This window comes from Podarcis muralis, chromosome 13 (genome assembly GCF_964188315.1).
Source record: "Podarcis muralis chromosome 13, rPodMur119.hap1.1, whole genome shotgun sequence".
Classification (NCBI taxonomy): domain Eukaryota; kingdom Metazoa; phylum Chordata; class Lepidosauria; order Squamata; family Lacertidae; genus Podarcis; species Podarcis muralis.
Genome location: NC_135667.1, coordinates 1,182,738 through 1,200,204, shown reverse-complemented (window position 1 = coordinate 1,200,204; position 17,467 = coordinate 1,182,738). Strand labels below are relative to the sequence as shown.

Below are 17,467 nucleotides of genomic sequence, written 5' to 3'. Positions count from 1 at the left end.
CCACCAGGTGGAACAAGGTGGAAGCCCCAAACAAAAGAGAACCCAAACTTTTATTAGCTGCTAATCACCATGTTAAAGGTAAAGGTCAAGGGACCCCTGACCATTAGGTCCAGTCGTGACAGACTCTGGGGTTGCGGCGCTCATCTCGCTTTACTGGCCGAGGGAGCCGGCGTACAGCTTCCGGGTCATGTGGCCAGCAGGACGAAGCCGCTTCTGGCGAACCAGAGCAGCGCACGGAAACACCGTTTACCTTCCCGCTGGAGAGGTACCTATTTATCTACTTGCCCTTTGACATGCTTTCGAACTGCTAGGTTGGCAGGAGCAGGGACCGAACAACAGGAGCTCACCCCGTCACGGGGATTCGAACCGCTGACCTTCTGATCGGCAAGCCCAAGAGGCTGTCTAGGACCATGAAGGTTGGCATGCCAACTGGGTAGGGCTCCTGTAGACGTGTTGGCATGCTCAAGGGATTATGGCTGCCCTGTATCAAACCACCCCCCTTTGATAGTTCTTCCTTCATAGAGGAAAATAAAAGTGGAACGGTACAGATCCGATGCACGGGTGATTTTCTATGAATTTATAACAGAAGTGTCGCGTATGTCATGTGTGAATGTGTGTGTGTGTGTGTGTCAAGTTTGTACAAACTGAATGATTGGGGGGTGTTTTTTACTGCAACACCTGTGAGCCAGTACATAGAGACATTTATCAGTGAATTCTTACATTTGGTATTGTGCAGCAAAGGCCCTTTGAATAGATAGGAAGAAACTGTGCTGAAGTGTTTTGTGGGGACAAGTCACAAAAGTGATTGTTCTGATTTGGTAGTGGGCTGCATGTGCATGATATCTGCTGGAGGGGCAACCCCCCCCCCCAACCTATGCATAAATTCCTGCAATAGGGGGCTTTGGCCTAACAGGGCATTACTCCCCCCCCCCAAACCCCTCGCCCGTCCTCACCAGAGCAATGACGTTGTTGGCTACGCAGAGCAAGACCAGGCCTCCCAGAAACTTGATGGCCAAGTCCCCGACCTCCTGGCAGGAGCTGTGCTTGGAAGACATGGCAGGAGGTGGGCAGCCATTGCAGACTGAGGACCAAGAAACCAGCCGGTGGGGAGGGGGGGGCAGGGAGGAGAAGCCATTGTGAGGCGGCAGCGGTGATCTCACAGTAGGAGAGGAGGGGGCAGCGAAGGCCTGGCATTGTGTGGGGTCTTCCCTCCCTGCCCTATAAGCCCCCCGTTGACCCGCGAAAGGCAAACTCTCAGGAATTTTTAAGGAATTGACAGGCTGCGTTGATTCCTGTGTTGCGGGTTGGGATGGATGGCCTTTAGGGGTCTCCCTTCCCACTCAGCAATTCCGTGATTAGATTTCGAAAGAATAAAAGTCAAATCTGCCTCCTATTTTTTCTTCTTCCTGTTTTATTCTGTCGCTTTGGGGGCTGCTGCTGCTTCTTTTTGAATTTGCATTTTATTTATTTGTTAACATTCTTATATTACATCGGTAAACGTTGTCCTATTACATTACAGGACTTACTGTAATATAATTTCCAACGTGTATACAAAAATTATATACAAATTTTATGTACCTAGAAAGAAAATGAAAAACAAAAAAAGAAAGAGAAAAAACAAAAACCAATCCCCCCCCAAATCATATACATACCAACACACTAGACTGTCTTTCCCATTGTATATTCCTTTTTTGCAAATGAATGTACGATACAATACGATATCTTTATTGTCATTGTCCCATACAGAACAATGAAACTGAAAAATCTACATAAGACATTCAAAACCCCCTAAAAACTCTGAAACCCCATTTTAAAATACAATATGCTCCTATAGAGACTCCTTATACTGCGCTTAAAACCAGAATTGTATTTGGGTAGAAACTGTTTCTCAGGCGGCTAGTCCTAAGAGAATGTACTCTTATTATTGTCTATTTCTTTACATATTATCTAATACATTCCTAGATCAATAGGTGCTCTTAGTCTTGTTTCTCAATGTCAATCAAATGCTAGCTATGCAAATTTGCCTCCTAACCTGTGTTTTTGTTCCATTTACCCCCATAATTCTGACCCAGGGTCCCTCGTCCCTCCTTCAAGGGCTGGAGCCCCCCGCCCTATGTCCCCCCCCCCCCATCTCTCTAGGTCGCCATGCCTTCCAGGCTGAAGTTCTTCCGGGGCCAGCGCTACCAGCGCCTGAAGAAGCGCTGCCTGCAGCAGCAGACCCTCTTTGAGGACCCCGAGTTCCCGGCCACCAACGCCTCCCTCTTCTACCGCAGAGACCCTCTGCAGGGAGTCTCCTGGAAGCGCCCCGGGGTGAGCAGGAGACAGGGGCGCCTAGTGGTTAGAGCGCAGGAGAGGCCAGGGTTCACATTCCCCCACTCAGCCCCCGTGAAGCTCCCTTGGGGGGTGGTCTCCCTGCCTCTCTCAGGCTGGCCTCCCTCGCAGTGTTGTTGCAGGGATTATTGAGAAGGGGAGCCCCCCTTGAACTCTGTGGAATCACGGAATTGCAGAGTCTCAAGGGACCCTCAGAGGCTCTCTAGTCCAACCCCGTGTGCAATGCAGGAATCTTTTGCCCAACATGTGGCTCGAACCCACAACCTTGAGATTTAAGAGTCTGCGAACTGAGTTATCCCTGTATTAGGAGGGAAAAGTGGGGTGGGAATTAAATGAATACATAAATATGGGGCCTTGGGGTGGGATGGGGAATCTTACTGTACCCAAAGGACTTCAGCTCGGCAGACCCCCATAGACATGGGGTCCCCTCCAAGAGGAGGGTGTGTCCTTGACCCCAAAGGGGTGGGTGGGAGAGAGTGGGGGCCTGGGCAGGTGTGGGGGACTCCCTGGTCCAGAATGGGGCAACTGTGTCCCTGAAGAACCAGGTGCGCAGCCTGAGAGTCATTTTGGACTCACCGCTGTCCATGGAGGCGCAGGTCAGTTCTGTGTCCAGGGCAGCTGTTTACCAGCTCCATCTGGTACGCAGGATGAGACCCTCCCTGCCCACAGACTGCCTCACCAGAGTGGTGCATGCTCTGGTTATCTCCCACCAGGACTACTGCAATGTGCTCTACGTGGGGCTACCTTGGAAGGTGACCCAGAAACTGCAATTAATCCAGAAAGTGGCAGCTAGACTGGGGACTGGGAGTGGCCGCCGGGACCACATAACACCTTCACTGGCTCCCAGTATGTTTCCGAGCACAATTCAAAGTGTTGGTGCTGACCTTGAAAGCCCTAAATGGCCTCAAAGGCCCAGAATACCTGAAGGAGCGTCTCCACCCCCATTGTTCAGCCCGGACACTGAGGTCCACCTCCGAGGGCCTTCTGGCGGTTCCCTCCCTGTGAGAAGCCAAGTTACAGGGAACCAGGCAGAGGGCCTTCTCGGTGGTGGCACCCGCCCTGTGGAACGCCCTCCCTTCAGATGTCAAAGAGAACTACCAGACTTTTAGAAGACATCTGAAGGCAGCCCTGTTTAGGGAAGCTTTTAATGTTTGATGTATTACGGTATTTTAATATTTTTTTGGAATCCGCCCAGAGTGGCTGGGGAAGCCCAGCCAGATGGGCGGAGTATAAATAATAAATTATTATTATTATTTTATTATAATATATAAAGCAGGGAAGGCAGGAGCGTCATTTCCCACATTGCCAGGGTTGGACTAGATGCCTCTGGGTGCCTCTTCCAGCGCTATGATCCGTGGGATGCTGCCTCCGGCTTCTGCTGCTTCAGCTGCAGACCTGGCAGGGCTGTTTCAAAGGGGGAGGTGGGTGATGAGAAGCCCCCTGGGTCTGCCAGGTCCTGCCCCATAATGGGGGGCGTTTGGGGTTCCAATGTCCAGAGAGCCTCTCTCCCTCCCTTGGCCAGGAGCTGTGCACTGACCCCCGGCTCTTTGTGGACGGCATCAGCCCCAGGGACCTGCACCAGGGCAGCCTCGGGAACTGCTGGTTTGTGGCGGCCGCCTCCTGCCTGGCCAGCGAGCCCAGCATCTGGAAGAAGGTAGGGGCCCCTCCTTTGCCCACTCCCACCCCCCTTCTCTGCCCCCTCTCTGCCCAAGCAGACACCAGCCTCTCTCTTGTTTGCAAGCGGGATCTAGCCGTGATGTGAACCGGGGCTGGTTGGTTCAGGCCAGGGTGCCTCTGGGCATGTGCAGAGTGCTCGAAAGAGAGATGCAGCCCTGTCCAGAGGGCTGCCCTCTGAGGGGTGTCCGGGTGCCAGGCCTGCTGCGCCCAAGCAGAATCCAGTTCTTCTCTTTGTTATTTTTAAAATTAATTAATTTAACATACAGTAATTATTACAAAATGTTGCAAATAAATACATATATATTTCAGATAAGCACACATATGTAAAAAAAGAGAAGAAAAGAAAAAGAAGAAAAAATAAAGAGAAAAAGTCTCTCTTTTTTTAAGACAAACAAACCCAGATCCTAGCCTTGATTCTGGCTTCTTTGAGTGCCTCTGAGCATGTGCAAAGTGGCAAGGATCCATTAAGGGTTTGGTCAGTCAGCCAGCTACAAATCCACCTAACAGCTGCCTCATCGCCCCCCTCTTTTTACCAGCTTCCTCACGAGAAAATCCTGGCCACTTTGTCAAAAGCCTTCCTGAAATCAAGATAAACTATGTCCTCAGCATTCCCCTGATCCACCGAGTTTGTGTCTCTGCCTTTTTCTTTGGCCTCCTCCTGCCCGAGTCCAAAGCCCTTCCTGCTTCTCTTCCCTCAGGTCATCCCCAACCCCCGGGAGCAGGATTGGGACCCTCGCCGGCCCCATGCCTACGGCGGCATCTTCCGCTTCCGCTTCTGGCGCTGGGGCAGCTGGACAGAGGTTGTGGTGGACGACCGGCTGCCCTGCCGCCAGGGACAGCTCCTCTTCTGCCGCTCGGCCGAGCCCCGCGAGTTCTGGAGCGCCCTCCTGGAGAAGGCCTACGCCAAGTGGGTGGGGCAAAATGGGTGGGGAATTGGGTGGGGGGGTCTTCTCAAGGGCGTAAGGAGAGACCTGCTACTGGATCAGGCCAGCTGGTTCAGCTTCCTGGCCTCAAAATAGCGGAAGGACCCCAGGATCCTAGGGAGCGAGATATATTGGCAAAACCTATTGGTGTTTTGCAACTTTCCGACTCGTTGCAGGACCTCAGCCAGAGCTAGCAGAGTCAACGCAGAATCCACGGAAGCAATTGGCGACTTGGCTGCAGTCAGGATAGACGAAGCAGGAACTAGGAACTTGTAGTTAGGTGTTTATTACAGTGGTACCTTGCAAGACGAAATTAATTCGTTCCGCGAGTTTTTTCTTCTTGCAAGTTTTTTGTCTTGCGAAGCACGGTTTCCCATAGGAATGCATTGAAAATCAATCAATGCGTTCCTATGGAAACCGCCTTCAGTCCAGGTCCAGGGACAGTCTGTCCCCCAACCTCTTCTGAAGGCTGGGGGGGGGGGGGGACAAGGGCTGTTCTTCCCACCCCCAGCCTTCAGAAGGCTGTTCTGAAGGCTGGCGGTGGGAAGAAAAGCCCTTCTCCCCACCTCCCGCCCCGCAAGCTCCGGGGACAGGAGGGCTTTGCTGCCGACCGCCAGCATTTTAAGATCGCCCGGGACAGCGGAGAAGTCTCCGCTATCTCGGGAAGGCCGGTGGGGGGGAGCAAAGACTTTTGCCCCCCGCCGGCATTCAGAAGAGGTCCAGGACCTCCTCTGAAGGCCGGCGGTGGGAGAAAGTCTTTGCTCCCGACCGCCAGCATTTTAAAAGAGGTCCCCGGAGATTTCCCTATGGGCTTTCTTCTTGCGAAGCAAGCCCATAGGGAAATTCGTCTTGCTTGCGAAGCGCCTCCAAAACGGAAAACCCTTTCGTCTAGCGGGTTTTCCGTCTTGCGAGGCGTTCGTCTTGCGGGGCACCACTGTATATACAGCGGACTATACAGGAACACCGGGACACGGGTGGCGCTGTGGGTTAAACCACAGAGCCTAGGACTTGCCGATCAGAAGGTCGGCGGTTCGAATCCCCACGACGGGGTGAGCTCCTGTTGCTCAGTCCCTGCTCCTGCCCACCTAGCAGTTCGAAAGCATGTCAAAGTGCAAGTAGATAAATAGGTACCGCTCCAGCAGGAAGGTAAACGGCGTTTCCGTGCGCTGCTCTGGTTCACCAGAAGCGGCTTAGTCATGCTGGCCACATGACCCGGAAGCTGTACACTGGCTCCCTCGGCCAATAAAGTGAGATGAGCGCCGCAAGCCCAGAGTCGGCCACGACTGGACCTAACGGTCAGGGGTCCCTTGACCTTTACCTATTTACAGGAACAGAACACAGACCTTTTGCTAGCTCTCTCTGACACAACTCACAACTCCTGCACTCACTGACACACTGAACCCCTGAACACTGAACTAACACATTCCAGTTAGTAGGCCATTCATTATCACTCCCTTGAGACAACTTGACCAGTCAGGGAGCTGTCTCCATGTCTCTGTTATCACCAGGCAGACTTACTCCTTCACATGACCTTCTGGCTGTCTGCCAGACCTTAATTGACTGTGTGAGTAGCTGCACGTACATAGTTTCCCAACAAAATAGACTGCCTCTGCACCTGGAGAACTTCTGAAGAGCCCCCATTGGCTGCTGGATCCGGCCAATGGGGGCCCATCTAGCCCTGTTCTCACAGTGGCCAAGTGGATGCCCCAGTGCGGAAGCCTGCGGTCAGGATTCGAACACAAGAGCGCTCCCCCGTCCTGCGATTTCCTGCAACTGTGATTCAGAAGCTTTGACTGTGGACGCAGAGCAATAATCGATAGCTCTTTCCTCCTCCATGAATTTGTGTGATCCTTTTTTAAAGGCATCCAGGTTGGCTCCTGTGGCAGGGAGTTCCGCAGTCGCAACGCAGGAATCGCGGCTCAAGAACCCCTGACGGACAGCCGTCAGATGTCATGTGGCTCTTTTTATAATATTCCAGAGTACTTAAAAAAAAAAAAAATCTAATCTAGAAAAACGAATGGGAGAAGGGGAAAAGTAAAAGGAAAGGAAACACAGAAAAATGAAATGGCTTCTGATTCTCCGCCCACCAGCTAAATATACTAATATATTTGCTCAAATTAATATCCAGCTATTCTATTTTCTATCAACCATTATGTTTTGCCAGATATTATTATTTATTATTATTTAATTTTATTTATACCCCGGCCAAGACCGGGCTCAGGGCGGCTAACACCAGCTATAAAAACACTTGATTAAAGTGCAACTTAAAAACAAGATTAAAATACTACTTCAAATGCAGCCTCATTTCAGTGGAAGCCCAGATCGAAAACTGTTTGCGGGGAGAAAACGGCAAATCTTCACCAAGGCCAACTCTCCAGACTGGTTCTACGTGGGCCAGAAAAGACAGTGAAGTCCCCAAATAGGGGTTCCATCACCAAAGGAAAAGGAAGTTAATTTAAAGTCCACTTTCAGTCTTAATAAATGTCAATAATGGGCTTCGCAAGTGTGGGGAGGGCGGCTGGGGTGCTCAGACCCCCCTCCTGACAGACTCTCCATTGGGGCAGCTGTCTGGCCGTAATTCCCCCCCCCCCCATTCAAGGGCTGTGTGGTCGAATGGTTAGGGCACCTGCTCTGAGGATGGGCCTTGTTCCTTTGCCCCAAAGACCGGTCATTGGGGAGTGACCAGCACACCCCAGCCCCAACTTCAGCATTGGGGGGCCCCCTCCCCGCTGACCACTGCGCATTCCAGCCCGCCCACCCTTTCCTTCCTCTCCTCCCCAGGCTGAATGGGTGCTACGAGGCCCTGGAGGGCGGCAACACGGCCGAGGCGCTGGTGGACTTTTCGGGGGGCATTTCGGAGCCCCTGGCGCTGGACGAGGGGGGCTTCGGCACGGACCCCGAGAAGCGGAAGGAGCTCTTCCAGCAGCTGAAGAAAGCCCACGCCCGGGCGGCTCTTGTCAGCTGCTCTATCCGGGTGAGAAAAGAGGCCGAGGTGACGGAGAGGCAGCGCGGCGCAGTGGTTAGAGCGTGGAAAGAGACCAGCGTTCGATTTATCCCGGCGCTCGCTGGGTGTGACCCTGAAGGCCAGACTCTGACTCTTGGCTTTCCTTGCAGGGCTGTTGTTGGGGATTGAATGAGGAAGGGGAGAGAGAGAGGGAAAGGGTTGGGATATCAGTGCAATAAATAAATTAAATAAAGATTAAACTAGCATTATAAGTAAATAGAGAAGCAGGGGAGAAGCTCAGCACCCGCTGCTGCTGCGAAGGCTTGCAATAAATAAATAAGAAATCAGTAATAAACTGGGGGTGTCTGTGTGCTTCAGTTGTGGTCTGGTTGGGCCACAGGGTCGGCGTTCTTTGTCTCCCCCCCCCATTTTTATTTCTGCTTTTCAGATATATACATTTCACTGATTTTACAATCCTTTTGACATTTCAGAACCTGACTTCCTTCCCCCTCTTTCTCCGGTTCCTTAAATTTATTTTTAAACATCTTCTTCATATCCAAATTCACTTAACTTGCTCGTTTATCTTCTTCCAATGTTTACTCTTACGTAACTGCAGGTTATTACAATAAGCCTGCCAGTGTTTTTTTACCTGCTTGCAATTTACCTGTAAATAATTCAATAAACCATTTCCACTCTTTTATAAAAAAGTTCGTTATCTGGATTTCTTATTCTTCCAGTAAGTTTTGCCATTTCTGCATATTTTTGTATCCATTCTTCCTTTTGCTGGGAATTCTCCTTTCCCTTTTTGGGCAAATAACATTCTTGCCGCTGTAGTTGCAGACATGAATAAGTTTCTGTACAATTTAGGTAGTTCTAACCCTATAATTCCCAAGAGAAAGGCTTTGTTGTTTTTTTACAAATGTTATTTTAAACATCTTTTTCGTTTCATTGTATATCGTTTCCCAGGAAGCCTTAACCTTCCTGCAAGACCACCACGTGGCGTTCTTTGTCTTGCACGGCCGTTCTCTGAATCTCTCTGTGTTGTGCCCCCCCCACAGTCCCTCCCTGGCGAGGGGCCCGAGGCCGAGCTGCCCTGCGGCCTGGTCAGGGGCCACGCCTACGGGGTCACGGCGGTCAGGACTGTCCACCTGCGCCGGAGGAACCTCCTGGAGCTCTTCAAGGTCAAGAAGCTGCAGCTGATTCGCATGCGGAACCCCTGGGGGACGGTGGAATGGAACGGGGCCTGGAGCGACAAGTAAGGGGGGGCATGCGGGAAGGCTGCCTTTGGGGTGGGCGGAAGGGGCCCGGGGGGGGGGAGAAGTCAGCCCCCTTAGTCGCAGAATAATGGGCCTGTAGAGATAAGAGGGGGTCCCAGCGGTCATCTAGTCCAACCCCCACAATGCAAGAATCTGGGGGGAGCAGCCAACCCCCTTAGTCGCAGAATTATGGACCTGTACATACTGTACAGATAGGAGGTGGTCCCAGCGGTCATCTAGTCCAACCCCCACAATGCAAGAGTCGCAGTTGAAGAATCCCTAAAGAGATGGTTGCCTGATCTCTGCTTAAAAACCTCCAACAGATCCTAGAATGTAGAGTGGGAAGGGGAACCCAAAGGTCATCCAGCCCAACCCCTTGCAATGTAATGTGGTGGGCTCCCCCTGGAGGGGAAAGGAGACCAGGTGGGCTCTGGGGGGCTGTTAGAGAGGGTCCTGCTCAAGGGGCGGAGGGTTTTGTCCTGTCTCACTTCAAACCTCCCCCCCCCCCCACTTCAAAGGTCCCCAGAATGGCAGAAGGTGAGCCAGAGAAATCGGAAGCAAATGGGGGTCACCGTTCGGGACGATGGCGAATTCTGGTAAGTTTTGGGGGGTTTTGGGGGGGTCTCCATTGGTCTCTCTGTGATTGTGGTGGCCCTCGGGGTACGATCCTGCAAGGCTCCCTTTCAGGGTCTCTAGGACAGGCAACGGCAGACTCTGGCCCTCCAGATGTTTGGGACTACAATTCCCTTCATCCCTGGCCACTGTTCCTGTTAGCTAGGGATGATGGGAATTGTAGTCCCAAACATCTGGAGGGCCGGAGTTTGGCTATGCCTGTGGAAAGACCCCAAGGCAGGCTGGCCCCTCTTTCCCTCTCCATGGGGCAGCCCCTGCAGCCCCACTCCCAGCCTGCCAAGACCAGACTCTGACAGCTGATGGATTGATTGACTGACTGATTGATTGATTGATTGATTGATTGATTGACTGACTGACGGATAGTATTTCTGTTCCGGCTCAAATGAGCCCCAGAGCAGCTCACAAGCAACAAATAACCACACAACGTCAGTAATTGCAACCGATAAAACACTATATTAGTAAAACAGCAAACTAAAAAAATAGCTGGACATCACAATTGGAGCATGACACACCATCTGATTAGCAAACCAATAAGGCGTTTATAATCTCTGAAGCAATATTCACTAAATTGCAACTAAAAAATAAGCTGCAAAGGACACTGACAAACTGGAACGTGTCCAGAGGAGGGCAACCAAAATGGTCAAAGGCCTGGAAACGATGCCTTATGAGGAACGGCTAAGGGAGCTGGGCATGTTTAGCCTGGAGAAGAGGAGGTTAAGGGGTGATATGATAGCCATGTTCAAATATATAAAAGGATGTCATATAGAGGAGGGAGAAAGGTTGTTTTCTGCTGCTCCAGAGAAGCGGACACGGAGCAATGGATCCAAACTACAAGAAAGAAGATTCCACCTAAACATTAGGAAGAACTTCCTGACAGTAAGAGCTGTTCGACAGTGGAATTTGCTGCCAAGGAGTGTGGTGGAGTCTCCTTCTTTGGAGGTCTTTAAGCAGAGGCTTGACAACCATATGTCAGGAGTGCTCTGATGGTGTTTCCTGCTTGGCAGGGGGTTGGACTCCATGACCCTTGGGGTCTCTTCCAACTCTATGATTCTATGATTCTAAGTCTACACACCCCAATGTTTCGTAATCTTTCGTTCTCTTTGCTTCATTGAGAGAGTGTGTTCAAGGAGCTCCAGGCGGCTCGAGTAAGTGAGCCAAGCCACACACATGTACAGGAAGGTTGAAGGAGAATATTTCCGACCTCACCAGCCCCAGCCTGACTCTTCTTCCCCGTCTCCCTGACTTCCCCGGCAGGATGAGCTTTGAGGACTTCTGCGCCCATTTCACAGACGTCGTCATCTGCCGCCGCATGAACACGGCGAGGCTGAGCTGCCGGCGGAGCTGGGTGGAGGGTCTGCAGTTTGGGGAGTGGGACCCCCAGAAGAAGCGGGCAGGGGGCTGCCTCAACCACCGGGACACCTTCCTGGAGAACCCCCAGGTGATTTGGGGGAAGCGATGGACGTTCTGGGACCGAATATTTCGAAAACCTCATCAATGTCAGTTGTTTGCAAGCTGAGAATAAGGGTGGCAGGCTGAGTTCTTTTTTTGAGCGTTTTATTTCTTTTGCTTAGTAGGCCTTAAACGCCCTTCATTTTCTGTCTCCATTTTAGCTGCTATTCCTGCATTGCAAGGTGGGTTGGACTAGATGTCCACTGGGGGTTGCTCCCAATTCTGCAGTTCGATTATGTAAATTATTAAATTTGTATACTGCCCTCCATCCGTAGATCTCAGGGAGGTGCACAGCATAAAAATGCAGGATAAAAACGCAAAATACCGTATTGGCCTGAATATAAGCCGCACCTGAATATAAGCTGCACCTTTAAAATTCGGGGGGGGGGGGGAAGACAACACGCGAATATAAGCCGCTCCCTTAAAATTCCGCAGGCACTCACACCTGTTCCGTTTTACCGTATATCTGTTTCAGCAGCGATATCGTAAAAGCCCATTTTTGTAAGGTTGCAAATTTAAGCCACACTTTAACTTTTCACGGTCGGAATTTGGGGGGGGGGGGGGAGGTGAAGCTTATAGTCAGGCCTATACAGTCATAACTCGTCTTGCAAATGCTTCATGTTGTGTTTTTTTTGGGTTAAGAACATGGCAAACCTGGAAGCGTTTATTTCAGTGTTTCGCCACACACGCAGAAGCGTCCTGTGCAGTTCGCGCATGTGCAGAAGCACTCTATCGCGCTTTGCACATGCGCAGAAGTGTCGCTCTGGTTACGGACTTTTCGGAGTGTGACACCACCTCGGAATGGACAGTGTCTGCAGCCAGAGGTACCACTGTATGGTACATAATAAGAATAAGAACAAGAACAAACCAATATATATGTTGTTGTTGAGTTGTTTAGTCGTTTCCGACTCTTTGTGGCCCCCTGGACCAGAGCACGCCAGGCCCTCCTGTCTTCCACTGCCTCCCGCAGTTTGGTCCAACTCATGCTGGTCGCTTCGAGAACACTGTCCCACCATCTCGTCCTCCGTCGTCCCCTTCTCCTTGTGCCCTCCATCTTTCCCAACATCGGGGTCTTTTCCAGGGAGTCTTCTCTTCTCATGAGGAGGCCAAAGTCTTGGAGCCTCAGCTTCAGGATCTGTCCTTCCAGTGAGCACTCAGGGCTGATTTCCTTCCGAATGGAGAGGTTTGATCTTCTTGCAGTCCATGGGACTCTCAAGAGTCTCCTCCAGCACCAGAATTCAAAAGCATCAATTCTTTGGCGATCAGCCTTCTTTATGGTCCAGCTCTCACTTCCATACATCACTACTGGGGAAACCAGAGCTTTGACTATACGGACCTTTGAACCGGCAAGCCACTCCAGTATCCCTGCCAAGAAAACTCCATGAACAAAGACTGTGTGTGTGTGTGTGTGTACGTATTAACAGATATATATATATATATATATATATATATATATATATATATATATATGCAGTCAAAACAATAGGCTGACGTTTTCTCTCTTCTCCCCCCAGTTCTTCTTTGACGTGTCTGGGGTTCGAGACTCGGTCCTGATCTCGTTGCAGCAGGAAGACACCCGTCAGCTCCGGGGGTCTGGCTCTGGGGGGCACAACCTCCCCATTGGCTTCGAGCTCTTCAGCGTGAGTCCAAGCACCTTGTTCTGGGGGGCGTGGGGGGGCGCGAAGCTCTTGGGGGGGGGAGTAGGGCGGTTCATTAAAAAACTTTTTATTTTAAATGCCTGCTCCAAATGTCTTAGCCTGGCTTCGCCTGGGGAGGGTGGGATATAAATAAAATCATCATCATCATCTTGCTACACTAGGGATTATTTAGCTATATCTGAAATTTCACACTTATCAGTGAATATCTTGACCCTGCTCTGCTGAATTGAAATTTCATCCTTCACGACATAGAAAAACGGCCAAGTAAATAGCTATTTTCATAGAGGAGGGTCAAGATATTAACTGATATGCATGAAATTTCAGAAATAGCTACACAATCCCTAGTGTGGTAAGATAAGACCTTTGGAGAAGGCATTTTCAAAACAAAGCTTTTAATAAACCGCCCTGGGGGGAGGCCTTGCCTGACCTGGCAGGGGAGGGGCTGAGGAGGGGGCGTTGGTGCTGCAATTTGAATTGCAGAGTTGGAAGGGACACCCAGGACTCATCCAGCCCAACGGAGGCCTTTGAGCAGAAGCCACCCCCTGGTGATTGTCGAGCGGCGATTCCTGCCTTGCTGGGGTTGGGCTGGATGACCTCTGGGTTCACCTCCCTGTTCCATGTAATTCCCTTCCTCGCAGGTGGAGCAGAACCGGACTTGGCGCCTGCACCGCATCCCACCCCGAACGGCCGGCTCCACCTACATCAACTCCCGCAGCGTCTTGCTCCGGGCGGAGGTGCCCGGGGGCCGCTACGCCCTCCTGCCCACGACCTTCGACCCCGGCCAAAGCAGCGCCTTCCTCCTGCGCATCTACAGCGAGCGCCCGGCCAGGCTGCGGTGAGCAGTGCCCCTCGAACCCCAGTCTCCCTCTCCCTCTGAGCATCTGCAGAGTGCATTCGCCTCGCCTGACGCTTGGCAACTTGCGATTTCACGATGGTGACAAGTGTTCCTCTGGGCATGGGCAGAGTGCCTTTCCCTCTCGACAGATGGAGCCGGTTGTGGGATAACCTAAAGACAGAGGCTGGTGGGGCTTCTCTCCTTGGCAGTGTATTTAATTTGAAAGCACCCCCCCCAAAAAACGATTCCTGGGAGCTCACGTGCCCCTCGCAGACCCCTGGTTCCCAGGGTTGTTGGCAAACTGCAGTTCACAGGGGAGTTTAGTGAGTGGGTGGGCTTTGGACAAAGAGGCCCTAAGCAGGGATTGCTGGGGGGTGGACTGGATGACCCCTGGGAGTCCTGTAATAATAATAATTAATAATAATAATAATAAATTTTATTTATACCCTGCCCTCTCCGGCCAGAGCTGGGCTCAGGGCAGCTAACACCAATAAAATTTCAGTAAAAATGTAAGAAAAAAAGAAAAAAAGGGGGGAAATTTAAAAAACAGGTTAAAATGCAATTTTAAATGCAGCCTCGTTTTAAAAGTCAAAACCATAAGGGGAGGGAAACATAAGGGTCAGACTGAGTCCAAACCAAAGGCCAGGCAGAACAGCTCTGTCTTGCAGGCCCTGCGGAAAGATGTCCCACAGAGCCCTACTCTCTTGTGACAGAGCGTTCCACCAAGTTGGGGCCACTACTGAAAAGGCCCCTAGTTGAGACCAATCTAACCATCTTGCAACTTGGGACCTCCAAAATGTTGTCATTTGTGGACCTTAAGGTCCTCTGCGGGGCATACCGGGAGAGGCGGTCCCGTAGGTACGAGGGTCCTAGGCCGCATAAGGCTTGAAAGGTCAAAACCAGCACCTTGAACCTGACCCCGTACTCCACCGGGAGCCAGTGCAGCTTGAAAAGCACTGGGTGAATATGCTCCCGTGGCAAAGACCCCGTGAGGAGCCTTGCTGCAGCATTCTGCACCCGCTGGAGTTTCTGGGACAGCTTCAAGGGCAGCCCCGCCTAGAGCGAATTACAGTAGTCAAGCCTGGAGGCAGCCTTCGCATGGATCACTGTGGCCAGGGCGGGGCGGGAAAGGTAAGGGATCTATGTTCCTGTAAGGCTATTCCCCCCCCATGTTAGAATAAAAATACACTTATTTCCCTCCCCCTCTGCGCCCCCCCAGGGCCGTCAACCGCAATGACCCCCCACTTCCGCGCTGCAGCTGCTGCTCCGGATCCCACCAGCTCATCACCTCCGTCTGGGTCCATCGGGCCGTGGGGCTGGCGCTCCCCAACTCCAGCAAAGGTGAGCTTGCGACGACTCCTGCATTGCAGCGGGTTGTTCTAGATGACCTCTGGGGGGTCCCTCCCAACTGTACGGTTCTGTGATTCCAAAGAAAGACACTCCCCTCTCCCAAATGCCACCCCTTTTGGGAGCCTTGACCAGAATTGCAGAACGGTGGAGTTGGAGGGGGGACCCTGAGGGTCATCCAGCCCAACCCCCCTGTGATGCTGGAACGGCAGATTGTTCTGTGGATCTCGCTGCCACAAGGCGGGTGTTGAGGGCATGCCCTAGATGGCTTGCCAAAAGGCACAGGGTGAATTCAAGGGGGAGGAGACGCCTGCCAGCAGCTCTAGGCTGTGGTGCAGAGCCTCCACATTCAGGGATAGTCTACCTGTGCCCAGGGGGGCGGGTGCTGGTGAGGGAGGGGCTCTTGAGGAAGACCTAGGCCCCAGGAGAGGGGTCCCCCAAGAGGCCTGGGGGCAAATGACTGGGGTGTGTCCCCCTCCCTCTCTCTCTCCAGCCCCAGATGTCTACGTCAAGGTCTGCTCCGAAGGGCAGGCGGTGCGATCCTGCCTCCACAAGGCCAACTCCAGCCCAGACTTCAACTTCAAGGCCGTCTTCTGCCGCCGGCGCCCGCAGAAGCCCATCCGCATCGAGGTGAGTGGAATTGGGGGGGGGGGGGCGGACACGGGCAGCAACATGATCTCCCACCTGTTGTGCTCCGAAGGCATGGGAAGGATTGGACCCTGATTAATACAATACACACAAGGCTTGGGCAGCAAAACTCTGGGAGGAAGTGCCAATAATCATCTGCCACACCCTGACCCAGCTCCCTTTTATTAACAAAAGAACTTTTAACACAGCATTTAAAAAAAAGCCTACCACATGGGGACAAAGTTAAAACTACAAAGAACTAATTTGAGCATGCATACGTTTTGGGTAAATAAAACAGGAATGAAGGAGGAATGAAAACAGGAATGAATGGAGGTCATAGGTAAAGGGACCCCTGACCATTAGGTCCAGTCGTGGCCGACTCTGGGGTTGCGGTGCTCATCTCGCTTTACTGGCCGATGGAGCCGGCGTACAGCTTCCGGGTCATGTGGCCAGCAGGACTGAGCCGCTTCTGGTGAACCAGAGCAGCGCACGGAACGCCGTTTACCTTCCCGCCAGAGCGGTACCTATTTATCTACTTGCACTTTGACGTGCTTTCAAACTGCTAGGTTGGCAGGAGCAGGGACCGAGGAACAGGAGCTCACCGCGTTGCGGGGATTCGAACCACCGACCTTCTGATCGGCAGGTCCTAGGCTCTGTGGTTTAACCCACAGTTCCACCCGCGTCCCTCCTGGAGGTCAGAAACAGGCAGTAAACAGGAAAGGAAGGATGGCGAGGAAAGATAGTATTTACCAAGCCAGAGGGTTATGTAAGTGGAGGTACTACTGTAGTTTTCTTTCAATTCACAACACGCCGTAAATTACAAATCTGTTTTGCATAACCCTTCCCAATCTACCATCTCACATTCCTCTCCTTTTGTTCCCCGCTCCACAGGTGTGGGCCAGGCGGTTCCTGCGCAGCACCCGGCTGGGGTACGTCAAAGTCTTGGCTGCGGAGACCCCCCCGGACGCCGGAAGTGGGCAGGTGCTGCGGCTGCAAGGGGGACCCCCTTCCTGTCCCCCGGGCTCCATCCTCGTGGAGACCTCCACCAGCTCCGACCTCCTGGCTCTGTGAGCTCGGCCGAGGAGCCCTTTGTGGGCGCCAGGGACTGCATTGGGTGCCCGCCTAGGGGTGGGCATGTTAGGATATAGTTCCATTCCACCTTAAAAGGGTACAGGCATGACTGTTGTGTATCACATGCCTGTTTACTTCCAGCACTATCTGCTGGGAACATCCGTTGTATGTTGCTTTTGCCATACTGCTGTTTTGCCGGAGACAAAGGGATGCAGACATGTTTTCCTTTGTTCCTGAACTATGCTGAATAAATGCTGTAAATAATGCTTACATCTGCCTCTGTCCGCCTCATCCGCTGTGTGATGGTTTACACACTCTGCTGACAGAGTGTGCACAAGTCTCTGAGCGTATCTGAGGCTCATGTCCCTGGCTGACTGATGCTGTTCCACGGGAGACCGGTGATCGTCCGGAGCAAGCTGGGGGCCTGCCTGATGCCCCCGTCTCCCCGGCAGTATCCCAACAACATGGTTTCGGGCCCAGATCCATGGCGCTTACAGGAGAGTAAGACTGCTGATGGCTGCAGTCTGATCCTGGCAGCGACAGGGGCATGTGAAGCGAGGCTTTTCTGTGCCGCGGCAGAGACCTGTAGGCACACACGCAAGGACCGCTGTCCTGCTCAAGAAGAAGCTGTGCTGCTTGTTGTCATTTATTTCTGTTGCGTTCCAAAAGCAAGGAAGGGTTGGACTCTGATTAACAAAATACACACGAGGCTTGAC

The 17,467-nt window shown here is 52.1% G+C and overlaps 1 protein-coding gene across 1 annotated transcript; it reads left to right on the top strand.

Moving 5' to 3' along the window:
* The first annotated feature begins 867 nt into the window (after positions 1 to 867).
* Positions 868 to 17,021, top strand: LOC114581660 (calpain-5-like). Its single transcript, XM_077916723.1, has 12 exons — positions 868 to 2,310; positions 3,854 to 3,985; positions 4,707 to 4,915; positions 7,713 to 7,905; positions 8,934 to 9,130; positions 9,650 to 9,727; positions 11,019 to 11,202; positions 12,728 to 12,853; positions 13,510 to 13,706; positions 14,926 to 15,047; positions 15,547 to 15,683; positions 16,572 to 17,021. Exons 1-12 carry the CDS (start codon positions 2,146 to 2,148, stop codon positions 16,749 to 16,751), a joined length of 1,920 nt encoding a protein of 639 aa, XP_077772849.1. The 5' UTR covers positions 868 to 2,145; the 3' UTR covers positions 16,752 to 17,021.
* Positions 17,022 to 17,467: the final 446 nt, after the last annotated feature.

Coding starts and splice junctions, on each gene's coding strand:
- LOC114581660 (XM_077916723.1), top strand. CDS start 2,146: ATGCCTTCCAGGCTGAAGTTCTTCCGGGGCCAGCGCTACCAGCGCCTG. Junction 3,986..4,706: donor AGCCCAGCATCTGGAAGAAG/GTAGGGGCCCCT, acceptor CTCTTCCCTCAG/GTCATCCCCAACCCCCGGGA. Junction 15,684..16,571: donor AGAAGCCCATCCGCATCGAG/GTGAGTGGAATT, acceptor CCCGCTCCACAG/GTGTGGGCCAGGCGGTTCCT.